General features: G+C 40.2%; 1 protein-coding gene across 15 annotated transcripts in view; it reads left to right on the plus strand.

Annotated features, from left to right (window-relative positions):
• The window catches only part of CPLANE1 (ciliogenesis and planar polarity effector complex subunit 1), a 71574-nt gene extending 58160 nt beyond the window's left edge, over window positions 1-13414 (plus strand). For 11 of the 15 annotated variants that reach the window (XM_087741058.1, XM_087741063.1, XM_087741062.1 and 8 more), the window contains 6 exons: window positions 1152-1213; window positions 1647-1811; window positions 2820-2932; window positions 3274-3357; window positions 4661-4929; window positions 5338-5920. In XM_087741058.1, coding sequence (XP_087597184.1) covers window positions 1152-1213; window positions 1647-1811; window positions 2820-2932; window positions 3274-3357; window positions 4661-4929; window positions 5338-5478 — 834 coding nt within the window. In that variant the 3' untranslated portion in view covers window positions 5479-5920. Of the gene's footprint in view, window positions 1-1151; window positions 1214-1646; window positions 1812-2819; window positions 2933-3273; window positions 3358-4660; window positions 4930-5337; window positions 5921-10389; window positions 11288-11877 lie in introns of those variants that run through there. The other 4 variants (XM_087741060.1, XM_087741061.1, XR_015700847.1 and 1 more) reach the window with 3 other exon arrangements.
• Window positions 13415-14631: the final 1217 nt, after the last annotated feature.

A 14631-nucleotide genomic window follows, 5' to 3' on the forward strand; every position in this document is an offset into this window, starting at 1 on the left:
GGGTCAGCAGAGGTGTTAGAATATGGCATATATATCAAGTATCTGGTGAATTTTTTTGTTGAAGGCTGGTTTCAATACAGGCTCAGCAGTCACTTCCCTCCCAGAATTTTTTAAATTTTAAGTTTAATTAGTAAAACCGTGTTTATGGCCTGGTACACCTCTTCTGATCTGCACTGTGCTGGAAATAACTGAAGGAAAAAAAAAAAAAAGTTACAAAAGTAGCTCAGAAGTAATTTCCCAATCAGTATTGAGTCTTCAAATATGCATTTGTCACCTGGATACCTTCGGGACCTGAAAAGACACTGCTGAGTCAGGGGAAGCTCCAGGGTTACAGGAGGTGACAGCTAGCAACAGCAACTATATCCCTATACTTTTTACTCATCATTTGAATGCAGGGTATGCTGTTAAATTCTTTCATGCTGAAGCTTTACTCATTTTAACTGCCAAGCAGCAAACATGTAACACACAAAAGTTTCCTGTTACTAAATAATTCAACTGCATTCATTTTTAGAAAGAGTAACAGATCTCATCTAGTAAATACAGTATTTCCCCTGGTTTTAAGCAGTCTTTCAGAGTTGAACCTGGCTGCTCTTTTGTACATGTGTAGAGAGAAGTGATTCAGGAAAAATGGGTCCTGCTTCTCCCTCTCCTGTGTTGCCAACCCATAAATATATACTTGATGTTTTTGTTATAGGCTTTTCTCCTGCAATTGTTAGATGGAGGGATTCTCAGCTTTTGGTAGTTTGTTGTTGTGTGTTGGTGTTTTTTTGTTTGTTTGTTTGTTTTAGAAGAAAGCATTAAAAAAATGCAAATTGTAGTCTAGAAAACACAGGTCAAAGTACAAACCTGTTTTTTAAATTAGTTATTGTTAAGAACATCACTGGTTTTTAGGAAACTGAAGGCAAGGCCGTTTGAAACTTTGAGCTTGACAGTGAAGACATCTCCTTAGGAATGTTAATATTTTAAGCATATGAGCTGTGGAAGGTGTAACTGCAAGCTTAGGGCCATATGTTTTCATATTGTTTTTCATTCTGGAGAGTGTCTTAAGCAGTAACTTTTAAGTCAAATAGGTCTACATTTTGAGAGTGAGAAATTGGAATGAGACCACAATGCAGAATAAGTTAATGATATTGTTATACTTTCTTGCACAGCATTGTAGTCTTACTTCAAAGGATATTAAATTCTTCCAGAAGAAGAAAGAAGAAAAAGACAAGTAAGTTGCCATACATGTAACTTTTGTTATTCTTATTTATATAAAAGGTCTTAAGGAACAGGTAGTTTTAACCATCTTGTCTCTGAAACCTAAGATACGAATGGCATTTCAGCCAAAAGCATAAATAATTCATGTTTGCTTTACCATTTAGGAAAACTCTGAACATGTTTCATCCTTTGACTGTATTTTTCACTTTCCAAATGCCATTTTTTCTTTTTTTTTTTTCTCCCCCAACATTGACTCATTCATTCGGTCAAACCCATTGTTAATAAACGTTTTAGCTTTTTGCTAATGATCTTAAAAAGGTTAATATATCTTCTCTGAAATTGCAAAAATATGTTCTTCTATTCCATGTAGCCTTACAAGACTCACAAGCCACCTGCAATTAAATGAGTGATAGCATGAATTAATATATAATATTATTTCTCCATAGAGCCCTGTTATCTGAACATCACAGTATGAGAATATCACAAGCACTTTCCCTGATGAATGAAATGTTATCTGAAACAGTGGTGTTACCTGCAAATGAACACAGACTATTGTCCAGGACAAGATCACCTCAAGAGGACAGAAAAAGGCGTATGGCATCTACTAAAGGGTAACTACTTTAAGCATTAACCCTGCTCTGATGAATTGGTGTTTTTAGCACACTTCAAGTTTGTCTACAATTTGTAGCTGGTTGGTATAGGATTAGCTTAAGAGAAGCTTTATATTCTGGCAGAATCAAAGATACACTTCGTCTGGATCAGAGGAGTCTTAAATTCCTGTACCGGTCTTACAACCACTAGTGCAGATCTTGGAGAGCACCTTAAAAATGCCTTTTGGAGCACAGCTTCTGGAGTCAAGAGCTGTAATCAATGTCCTAAACCTTTCCACTCAACAACAATTCCACTGGACTATAGCCAGCAACATAGTTAATGATGTGAAGAGCATCTAGTACCAAGCAAGAAGCAAATAAAAGTACTGCTGCGCATGCATATAGACTACTCTAATTAAAGTTCAGCAAACTCTAGATTGACTCTCTTCCTTTCTAATTTTTTTCATTACCTAGGACTTTACTTGTTCTTTGTTTTGCACTTTGGTGCTTATTGCCTTTTGAGGAGATGGAACTGTGTACTTCAGATAAACCTGTAACTTCCAGACTTAGATATTTCTGCATCTCTTTTTAATAGGTAAAGTTCCAGGATAGAGCATTAAACTGAATGTAGTCAGTGCTGTACAAAGCCTGCTGGTGATGTCCAAGGGCTGTTTAAGTGGATCAGCCCTGCCAGAACTGGAACAACTAAGGAATGTCATGCAGAAAGCCACCTTAGGAGTGGCAGTAACTCCTAACTAATAAGTTTTGTTGGACCTAAACTGGCTCTTTGTAAAGCCAATTTGATATGTCTTCACTGTGATTGCCAGCAGTTCTGATTCTGGTGAGGCTTATTCGCCCCACAAGCAGCATGTGATGCTGATCCTCAGCTAAGTAGGCTGAAGGTGATTTCTGTAGCCTTTTTGCCTCATCTGAATAAGCCCTGTTAGAACTAAGTTGTGTGGAGGAATGGTATGTGGTAGACAGTGGTAAGTATTTTGGCTTTGTTGTTGTTTTTTTTCCTTTTTGTAGAGGGCATCTGAACAGTCCTGTTCTGTCAGAAAGGAGCAGAATTGCTGCCAGACCCAGCTTTGGTCAAAAAGTACACCGTTTCACCCCAGCTCTTGGTTTAACACATTCCAGGGGTAAGAACATAACTTTCTTAATGAAGGCACATACTGAAGATGATCTTCATGTTACTACCAGATTTTGGGAGGGAGGAGCTTTAACACCTATGTAGAAAGTCAGACTTATAATCCTGGAGGTTTCCTGTCCTGAGGCTTTCAAAACTGTGCTGTCCTTGGCCTGTTAAATGATGAGAGTTACCTTTCCTTTTCTCTTTCTAAATCCGAAGTAGCTTAATTTGCCATAGCAAGAGTACTGTGTAATCTAGGAAGCAAGCTCATAGATGAAAATTTTGAAGCATCTTTTGAGTAGTTTTGATCTGCTGCACCTCACAGAGGAAATGCTTTCTTTGTGTTCCCAGGAAATACCCGTATGCTCCTACAGAAAAGTACTTCCAGAGGAAGAATGAGAAATGCTGCAAACTGTCCTGTTAATTCTAGACACTGTAAGTTACAAGGAGCGATGATATAGTGCTGTTCAGCTACATAATACAGGGGAAAAATAAGACACAGAGAACACATTTCAGAATACATCCTGGGTGGAATTTATGCAAGACAGGCCTCCGATACGGCATTAGTTTAGAAGAATAAAAATCATCATTTTTCCCCCACATGAAAATCCTTTTCATTAGAAACTTGTGAAATGTTTTAATCAATCACCTCTGTTTACCTCCTGAATTGTTTTAGCCAGATGGTAGTTCCAAGATTACTGAAGCAAATGTGCTAGATTTAAGTGATGTCCTGAAACAGGCATTATGAAGTCATGAGGGACAGAGGACTTAAGCCTTTCTTTCAGCTGAAACCCACAGACAGAGAGTTAGTTACCACTACCGTACACAAGTATTGTGCCTCTCCCTTACCTTTCTATGCTGCTTACTTTCTGAGCTCTTTGAAGTGGGAATTGTCTTTGTTATCCCTCTGTACAGCGTCTATTTAAGATATTGTTTTTTCATAATGTTAGAGTGGAAAAAGTTATGACTGAACTTTTTTAAAAAAGAGTTTTGGATTTTAGTGATCCTTTTTCCCTATGCCTGTCTGTGTAGGTCTGGATCCGCAAAAGTTTCTTCACATAAATGTTTCCTCCTAATCAAATTCTTTAACAGATGCAGGACTTGGTTACAAGACCAGAATTTCTGATCAGACACAGAAACATTGAGGAAAAAATCAGTCTGAAACTTAGGAAATACTGTGGGTTGATTCCATTCTCCCTTACATCAGAATTATACTAGTGGCATAATAGAGATCCTATTTGGCTAGTCAAATAGTTTATTTGCATTGACAATGCAGGAAAGGGAAAGAAGCAATAGTAAGCAGATAGGCATTTTTCCTGAATCACCTACTCACCTCTGCATGTGTGGAAAGTCATTTTCCTGCTCCTTTCCATATATTCTCTTTTTAAACTCTAAATACCAGCTGATCTTTCTCTGATTTCATATCACCTTCTTGTATCTGTTTCTCCAGTATATCCCATCACTGCTAAGGGTTTCACTAAGGTTTCATGTCTTCCAAGAGGCACAAATCCAGGATTTATACAGTTTTATTCCTCTATCAAAGAATGTAGCAATGTCTCTTTTTGAGGACTGCACTACAGGACCCAGGTGCTGTAGGCACCATGCATAGTCTTGTTCCACTTCGTGTTCTGCTCTGGGAAGACAGTTCGGAACGTAAGGCTGGAAGGGACCAGCAGCATTTTCTTGCCATGATCCCACATCAGTTCAAGATAACAGGGCATGCTCTTTTTACACACAGCTTCAGTTCTTAGAACTTGGAGCTTCTGTTCTTGGAGAAGTGTCAAGATATTCAGAAGAAAACAGCAAGGAATGTTACAGTGGCTTGTTTTCTCCTCAGCTGCTGAGAACAGAGTCAGCAGAACATCAAAACAAAAGCCTCCACATGTTGCCACTGTAGTTCAGACAGAAGGTGTTGATGAAGAGACTGATCGAGACATAGTAAGTCCTTGGACTGTGCCGGATGATATCCAAAGAATACTTCAAGATACTCATGACTCCTTGTTTCAGGTAGGATGTCTACTATATTCTAGGAATGATTTGATACCTGCCATTTAACACTTTGTTTACTTCTGCTTTAAAACGTGGCTCTCTATTCAAAACTTGTGGGTGCGATAGGTGCAGAGGGACATAAATGATGGTGATTCAACAGAACTACATTTTGTCTTTACAAGCAAAGTCATTCGTGTGAGCCTTGAAAATGAATGTTCTTTCTAACAACTGTATAGGCATGTTGTCTGTCCAGGCAACAGACACTAGTGGGAGTACATAAACAGGAAAATAAATTACATTTGTATCAGATACATAACTTGATTAGGACATGTTTGAAAAAGAGTGGAATCATTTCTACTGGCTGCACAGAGGTCTTGTCCATGAATGATATGCAATGATTCAGCTCATCTTCTTTTCCTCCAATAGTCCTCTGCACTGCATCCTGCGAGTTTCTCTCCTCTCGGCATTATTGACACCGATGGTGTTTCTGAAAGCACGGGAAGTATCCTCAGCAAACTGGACTGGAATGCAATTGAGGCTATGGTAGCAGATGTGGAAGACAAGTGAACAAAATTTCTCTGCTGCTGTGCACTTCCAAATAGTTGCTGGTGTTTGGTTTCATTTTTTAAAATAATCATTGTTGTACTTAAAATGGATTGAGGCTTGCGCTGGTTTTCTTCTTAAGCAGCACAGAAACTCACTGCTTTCACTCTTGCCTAGACGAGATTCAATCCCTTAATACGTAGTTTGCTTTCCATATGTCTTCAAGTCAAGAAGAACTAAATATAGTTGATCAGTGCAGACCAACAGTCTTAAACAAGAACTTCTGGGTCAGCTACTTTGCCCCTCTCAAATACATAAAAAGTTTTACTCTATTTTAAGAGCACTGCACAACTGTTTTACCTTTGTATTTAGTACTTAACGTCATTATGGATGAAGTTATTTTTGTAACTTAACAATTGTGATAAACTGATTTAATAAAAGTGAGTTTATTAGTTTCTGCTGTAAAGTGATTTACACACAGAGCACTATTATTGCTGTGTACCACTATGACTGTACATGTGCATGTGCACTACCCTCATATTTTAAACCCAGCTTACGTGTACAATAGTTTAGAGAAATCTTAAAAGTTTGAATGATTGATAGAAAGAGGTGCAAATAGTCAGGCAGCAATAAATGAAATACAGACTTTCCTTAGGAAAATCGGACATCAGTATAAGACACTAAGGGCAAGTACTAACTGAGGTAAAGAAAAATATGGCTGTTCATCCGTCTCTATAATGCTGTTGTGTTAGAGCTCTTCTAGCAGCCCCCAGATGTTTGTAGAAAAATGGCTTATATGTTCAGTGGCCATCAACTAGTTGTGCTGCCTAAACAGATGCAGCTGTGGTGACTCTTTTCCAACAGCAGTAGTTTTTATTTTTGTATTGGAGAAATTTGAATTTTTCGTGGAAGTCAAAAGTGTGTTAAGTTCCAGTGGTTAATTACTGTCATCGAATACTGTAATAGTTTAAAAAAAAAAAATTAATTGTATGTTTCCAAGTGAAGCTGCATCTTGGCAAACATCAAGAAATATGGTTCAAAGAAAGCCTGTTACAGGATTACACACATATCAGGATAGACTTGACAGTTTCGGTGGGCTCAGAGATCAAAACTGGCTGTGTATTTTTTGCAGTCCTCAGAATCTGCATCAGCCCACAGAAGGGGCCAGAGTGCAAAACTCGGTACTGGGAGTGATCATCTCCAAATGAAAAGGGCAAGTACCTTCAAAGAGCCCGTCCAAAGCATGAAACTGTGACTTCACTCGAAGTCTCAAACTGTCTTTCTCCAGAGGAGCAGGAAAGAAATCATCAATAAGTACCTTGCGTTCCTGGTGGAAAAAAATCTGAAAAATCCTGTTTTAGCCAAGTATGGAAGTCTACTTACGATCACAGCCAGTTGTGAGAGGGAAGAGAAAGCAGTCAGGGACAAGAGAGCGACTCACTGATAAACCTTGTCCTAAAAGGCTTGGGAAAACTCTGTCATACTCAGCTTTTGTTTTGGATGATTATGGCATCACAGTCATTAAATGTTAATGCGTATGCTGTGATGCACAAACATAGTAAAAATAATAATTTAAAAAAACACTTTCCAGACAAGATCGGAGATAACAAACGTGGTAGTTTGCTGGCAGTTGAGTTATACAGGTTACCAAGACAGTGTGCCTCCTCCCCTAAAGGGCCTTTACTTGTTTGTAAACAAAGCTTGTTTGTAAAGAATTCAGACCTTGACGGTAGATACCTGGAGATGAAAAGGTTCAGATAATTTTGGGGGGAGAAAATGCAGAAAAAAGGCAGAAGAACGCTGTTTTTTTTTTAAAAAAAAAAGGATGTTTGAAGGACCTTTACAGTCTTTGATCACCCATCTTATCTTATTCCTTAATACTGTTTGGGGTGGTGCAGCACTTGGATATAAATGAGAGTAAGGATCATTCCTTACTGAGGGGTTGCAGGAGTGAGATGGCTCATCCACTTTCTTCAAGCAATGTATCTCTTGGTGCTAAAGGAAGAAAAAAATGCAAATGACCAGTTAATTTCATTTTAGCAGTGGCAAAGGAAATCCTTTCTTTAAAGAAACAAATTAAAAAATATTTTTTCTGTAATGTCTTAGTAAAGATTTCTGGTCAAAATGCAACTGTATATGTATTTAGAAATCCCACCTGGTTTACAATTTAGTTTCCGTATTATTTTCTTAAATTTTCAGGGTCAAAGTTCCTCTTGGAGAGTTGAAATAGAAGTTAATGCTCATGTTGATATTTGAAGTCTTAAGATTCTCCACTAACACTAAACTCCAGAAGCTGAAGCTTTGGAAAAAGGAGGAAGTTGGTAAATACCATTTTCCTTCTTTATCCAGCTCACTTACATTCTGCTGATTTTGTTTTGAAGTCTGCCTCATATTTGTGATCCCTTTTTTTTGTCATAGCTTCTTACCTCTTTAGGTCACAGAATAGAAGCAGAATGGTTTGGGTTGGAAGGGACCTTTAAAGCCCATCTAGTCCAACCCCTGTGCAATAAGCAGGGACATCTTCAACTAGATCAGAGCCCCATGCAACCTGACCTTGAATGTTTCCAGGGATGGGGCATCTACCACCTCTCTGGGCAACCTGTGCCAGTGTTTCACTACCCTCATCATAAAAAATGTCTTCCTTATATCTAATCTGAATCTACCCTCTTTTAGTTTATAACCATTACTCCTTGTCCTATCACAACAGGCCCTGATAAAAAGTCTGTCCCCATCTCTCTTGTAGGCCCCCTTTAAGTACTGAAAGGCTGCAATAAGGTCTCCCCGCAGCCTTCTCTTCTCCAGGCTGAACAACCCCAGCTCTCTCAGCCTTTCCTCAGAGCAGAAGTGCTCCATCCCTCTGAGCATTTCTGTGGCCTCCTCTGGCCCTGCTCCAACAGGTCCATGTTCTTCCTGTGCTGAGGGCCCCAGAGCTGGAGACAGCACTCCAGGTGGGGTCTCACCAGAGCAGAGTAGAGGGGCAGAATCACCTCCCTCGACCTGCTGGCCACGCTGCTTTGCATGCAGCCCAGGATATGGTTGGCTTTCTGGGCTGCGAGAGCACATTGCTGGCTCATATCCAGCTTTTCGTCTACCAGTGCCCCCAAGTCGTCCTCAGAGCTGCTCTCAATCCCTTCATCCCCCAGCCTGTATTGGTAGCAGGGGTTGCCCCAACCCAGGTGCAGGACCTTGCACTTGGCCTTGTTGAACCTCCTGAGTTTCACATGGGTCCACCTCTCCAGCCTGTCCAGGTCCCTCTGGATGCCATACCATCCCTCCTGTGTGTCAACTGCACCCCTCAGCTTGGTGTCATCTGCAAACTTGCTGAGGGTGCACTCAATCCCACTGTCTGTGTCACTGATGAAGATATTGAACAGCACTGGTCCCAGTAGGGACCACTGAGGGACACCACTTGTCACTGATCTCCATTTGGACACTGAGCCACTGAACACTACCCTCTGGATGCGACCATCCGACCAATTCCCTATCCACGGAACAGTCCATCCATCAAATCCATCCCTCCCAAATTTAGAGAGAAGGATGTTGTGAGGGACTGTGTCAAAGGCCTTACAAAAGTCCAGATAGAAGACATCCGTGGCTCTTCCCTCGTCCACTGATGTGGTCACTCCATCATAGAAGGCCACAAGGTTGGTCAGGCAGGACTTGCCTGTGGTGAAGCTGTGCTGGCTGTCTCGAATCACCTCCCTGTCCCCCATCTGCCTTAGCATAGCTTCTAGGAGGATCTGTTCCATGGTCTTCCCAGGCACAGAGGTGAGGCTGACAGGTCGGTGGTTGCCAGGGTCCTTCTTTTTACCCTTTTTAAAAATGGGTGCAATATTTCCCTTTTTCCAGTCCCCAGGGACTTCACCTGACTGCCGTGACTTTTCAAATATCACGGAGAGTGGCTTGGCAACTACATCAGCCAGTTCCCTCAGGACTCTGGGATGCATCTCATCAGGTCCCATAGACTTCTGTATGTTCAGGTTCCTCAGGTGGTCTTGAACCTGATCTTGTCTTCCAGTGGGAGGGACTTTGTTCCCCCAGTCCCTGCCTTGAGGTCCATCCACTCGACAGGTGTGGGAAGAGAGACTGCCAGTGAAGACTGAGGAAAAACGCTGTTGAGTACCTCAGCCTTCTTGTCCAGTGTTACCAGTTTGCCAGTCATTTTCATCACGGGGGGTACGCTTTCCTTTACCTTCCTTTTCTGGCTGTCATGCCTCTAGAAGCCCTTCTTATTACTCTTTGCATCCCTTGCCCAGTTCAGCTCCAGCTGCGCCTTGGCCTTCCTGACCCCATCCCTTCACAACTAGGCAGCATCCCATACTCCTCCCAGGATACCTGTCTCTGCTTCCACTGCCTGTGCGTTTCCTTCTTGCCCTTTAGTTTGATCAGCAGGTGTGTTCTCCCTTTCACCTGCAGTCTGATATTCCTTTGACAGGCTTCCTCTAGCCTCAGGTTCCTCTGTAATTTTCATGTCTGCTACTGTCCTCCAGTGAATTCTATCATTGCATATCCTGACATAAAATACCTCTCCCTTCTCCTGACAGCCAAGACGGCAGCAATTTTCTTTCTTCATCAGATGATTGTTATGCAACTGTGCCCTCTATGTGGTAGTTTTCCAAGCATCTGATGATTCTTTGGAGCCAGTGATTCGCTGGACCCATAACGATACCAGCAAGACTGAGTTCTAAGGGCAGGAAATAAAAAGAAGCAAAAGCAGGAGATCAAAAACCAGTAAAATGCAATTTATCAGAGGAAACAAGAGCAAATGACAAGCAATTCCAGTAAATCATATATTGTATTTGTTCATGTAATGGTCATGTTCTTCGTCACCTCCCTCTGGACTTTTGCCAAAAACTTGGCAACAGCAGTATATGTGCCTATTATAAAATTTAGAAGTAAGTAAGTAAGTTACCTGTTTCATCCTTTTATTTACAGGTTTGTCTCTGTTGCATATCAAATATAGAAATGCTCTTTCAACACAGGAAGAACAGACAGAGACTCAAAATATAAAGTAAGTTTCCTTGTAACAGCAATTTCCTCATTTGCTACTGCTCCTGGGAAGCAGAAAGTAAACATTTCTCACCGTCCCTATGTTAAATGTCGTCAGCATGATCAGCAATAACTAGGCCCGTATTTGGAAATGCCCGCACAGAAGTACTGCATTTAATAACCCATATCTAACAAGCTTTACATAAACACCGGTGAATCCAGTTAGGAGTGGGAGAAGCACAGCCTGGCACATATGCTCGCTCTCATGTAATTTCTAAGCACTGCCAAACCAAAGTGGATGGAAGAAAGAAACCCAAATTAACCCATTATGCTAACATCCACCTTTCAGAAGCAGGTGGATAGCATTGCATTCTCTTGAAAAGCATCACATCCCTCTTCATCCAAGAGAAATCCACAGTAAAGCCCAGGTGAGCCCTGTGCTAAAATTTGCTGTTATGTCACCAGGAAAGCAATACTATAGAAATTGTGTGGCCATGTCATCGTATGTTGCACCAAATAAAAGTGATTTTTTTGTTGATGTTTTTTCAAGCTGGAAGGAAGCAGAGCTGTTTCTTCCAAGTAGTGAAGAGTTGTATTGTGTCAAGAAAATAAACAGCCTGTCTTTCATTAGCTCCAACCTCAAGTAAAAAGTTTTGCTTATGCAACAGCTGATGAGCACAACAATTTCAGGACCACTTTATTAGAATGAAGGGCTGCAAATGGGAAGTGAAGCTGAAAGCAGTGTCAAACACAACCCCCCTTGAACAAAGACTTCTCTACACGTGGTGCTGTAACATGCCACAACGTCCGTGGCCAGACTTCTGCTCACCAGGTAGACTCTGAGGTGAGGTGGTTTCCTACAACTCAGGCTTTGGATTGTAGTTTCTGTTATTTTTCAGTTTCTTCGAAGTGATCTTACAATTGGAAAAAAGTCAATAGATTGTCAAATTGGTTGCTTGTTTCTCTAAGAAATAACAAGACATTAGTCCCCTCCCCATAAATTACTCTGAAGATAAAAACAAAAGTTTTAATGCCCATGAAATAGCAATATCTCTCTCACAGCAGTTCTTCAGACAGCAATGTGTTGGTTCATAGTCCATACCTCAGAAAAGCTGTAGAGGAAAGACTATGATAATTTTTCAGCCTCCCAAAGTTGTGTTATTAACGGTAAACTGCCGGCAAAGGAGTTGTGTCTCTCTCCCAATTGAGGGAGAAAACTGCCCAGTATTTTACCTTCTGCAACAAAAGGCCCTTCCATGACTGGGCTTTGATGAAAAAAGATATATGAATTTCTCTCTTGTGCCATGAGGAACATATCTCTTACAAAATACCTTAAGAGCGTAGCCTTGTTTTTGTTGTTTTGTTTTCATAGTAGTGACTTGTCATTTCTATTTTATTGAATGCAAAACAATCCAATGTTGTGCTGCTGTGAAGAGAAGCTCTTTTCTGCAAGATGTGGCTCACACAATCTTCCCCAGCCATGAATTTCCACAGGTCACCGAGGAACTTTGAGAGAAGAAAAGCATGTCCCAGTGATAAGTGGACGGAGAGGGATGTAGATCACCATCTCTGTTATTCTCTAACCAGACTACAGCAGGTTTCTGTAAAGCCGGAGTCTTGAAAAGCATGGAAAGCTTCCTTCCATTGTCCAGGCTGTTGACAGAAAAGGTTCCTTGTTTTAAAACACTTTATGTACTGGCTGATTTTGGCTCCTGGCATAAGGAAACTGGTATTTATTCTAACATTATTGGCATTCTTAATTTCCAGACATTCAGTGAAGACTTCAGTGTCTGAAGAACTGCATCAGCAGCAAATAATAGTGTGATGGAGATGGGATATTTTTACTTAGAAAAGCAAGATGCAGCCACCTCAGCAACGCTCTGCTAACAAAAAAGTTTAGAATTGCCTTAAAATCCTTAACTCAGGGTAGTTAACCTTTAACTACACTGACGATTGAGATGAACTCTGTTCTCATGATAGACAGGGGTTAAATCAACATGGACACAGCAGAGTGATGCAAGTCCAAGGCATCCTTTTGAGTCCAAAAGGAGCAGTTTTAACAGATAGATAGAAAGAGATTGGATACTGTATTAGTTGGAGTATTTTGATGTTCTGTTGACCATTCTCCTCTGAGAGTTGGGAGGGAGCACTAGGTGATGATTTCACAGGAGGCAGGTAAAAAAAAATTATCTTCAAAAAAAGATTCTAGTGGATTCTAGTGTCTTAGGAGCAAACAATGCTTTTCTGTATGAAAAAATCCTTATCGTAGAAATATTCTCTTGTGAACCAGTTAAAGTAATTACTTTTTTTTTTTTTTTTTTTTTTTGAGCAATGCTGATGTAATTGGATTTCCCTCTGGTACCCCATGAGCAAAGGGAGGTCCACAACTAATAAGTAGGAACATAGTGGCATGCTGAGATGAATGGGAACAGCTCTTCCTCTTCTGACTTACAGCAGGAAACCTAGCAAGTAAGTTTTGGGAGATCTCTGAAAGGCTTGGCAGAGGTAGGGTACTGGCTCTGACTGCAAGATGAAAGCAAAATAGGAGCACTTACCACTGGCAAAGCCACCAACAGCAACAGTACAATCCTCAGGGCGAGCAAGTATCCCATTGGTCCTACCAGAAAAATTAACAGAGGCATCGTCCATCTGAGAAAAGAAGAGCAGAGAGCACCGCGTGGCAGCTTGCAGTTGGCTGAGCCTTGGACCAAAGGGCTGACTCCCAAGTCCAGTTTTACTGTACCCCATGAAGGTGGCATCCATCTGTTTTACAAGTGTCTGCTGGAGAGAGATGCAGGGAGAGGGAGGTAGGGAAAAATTAATACTAGCACACAGTCCTGTTTTCATGAGAGAACTTCTGATTTATCTATTTGCTTGTTACCCACAAGGCTCTGCACAGAAGCCAAATACAGTATGTTATGAAACAGATCAGCTGCAGAAAGATGGACATACCAATTAGTGAAGAAAATACATATGGAAATACAGAGGAGGAAAATGTGGGAAATAGAATATATATATATATAAAAATATATATATATATATAAAATCTCCTGCATACTTAGTTAGAATAACCTAATACAAAAATGAGAAATGGAGGAAAAGTATTTTAAAGAGAAGTGTTGAATTTTTAGAACAGCTGAAGTGGGACAAGCTACAGCAATTTTCATTTTCCTAAAGTACAATTAACACTTTTTTGGAGTCCCACCCAAAAAAACCCAAATTTCCTTTAGCAGTCTAGTAGTGACACATATCCATCTCACTGAAAGATACTGAAGTTTCACACCGTTAAGCATAAGATGATTATTTTATTGGGTTAAATAATATAGAGAGACTTCAAAACTTGAATTTAGATATGCTTTTTATAAGAATGACTGAACTTTTTTTTCTATGTTTTGTACCTCATTTTCATGCATTTTATATCTTACTATATGTTTTCGTCCTTGGTTTCTTTGGTAGCTTCAGTCAGAAAGCTTCAAAAAACCAAAACTAACTTCTTCCAGAAAAAAACTTTCTTCCAGGAAGTTTAAAAATAGAAAAAAAAAACCAAACACAAACCAAAAGCAAAAGCAAAACAAAAAAACCCCCACAGACTAAAAACCAAAAACCAAAAAGAGAGATCGAAAACAACACCCACCACCAACCAAAAACCCCAAGGAAATAAAAGAAATAAAATAGGAAGAGGAAAAAGACAAAGCTACAAAAATAAGAAGATACCGCTTTGACAATCTTTATTCTTTAATATGAAATCTTGATTACTAAGGGACTCGGAGAGTAATAAAGAAAATGGTACTTACCATTGGCTGCTTTTAGGTGTACATCTTCAGCAGAAGTCTGTCTCTTTGTCAGAGCTCTGGCTGAGATATTTAAACTAAGGGACTACTAAAGAGATGTCAATTTATGTGAAAAGACACCTTAAGATACACTGGGCTGGCATCCATGTTTTATTTCCCAAAATACTGCCTCAGTAAAGAAAGAGAAATAGTTGTATTTCATGGGGAACACAGAAGGAAAGGTAGGTGCATTTTGGGCTTCCTAGCTCCTCAAAGTCACGCTCACACCTTCTGAAGGTGGAAGAGAGCGCATCAGCTGTGGAATGAGCTACTTTAAAGGTCCTACACAGGCTTCAAGAAATTGTGTGTGACATTGGAACATGTACATAAGCTAAGTCTGCACTACAATTTATTAAAT

This window comes from Nipponia nippon, unplaced genomic scaffold, assembly GCF_047370975.1.
Source record: "Nipponia nippon isolate SJK-2023a ecotype South Korea unplaced genomic scaffold, ASM4737097v1 scaffold_71, whole genome shotgun sequence".
Lineage (NCBI taxonomy): Eukaryota > Metazoa > Chordata > Aves > Pelecaniformes > Threskiornithidae > Nipponia > Nipponia nippon.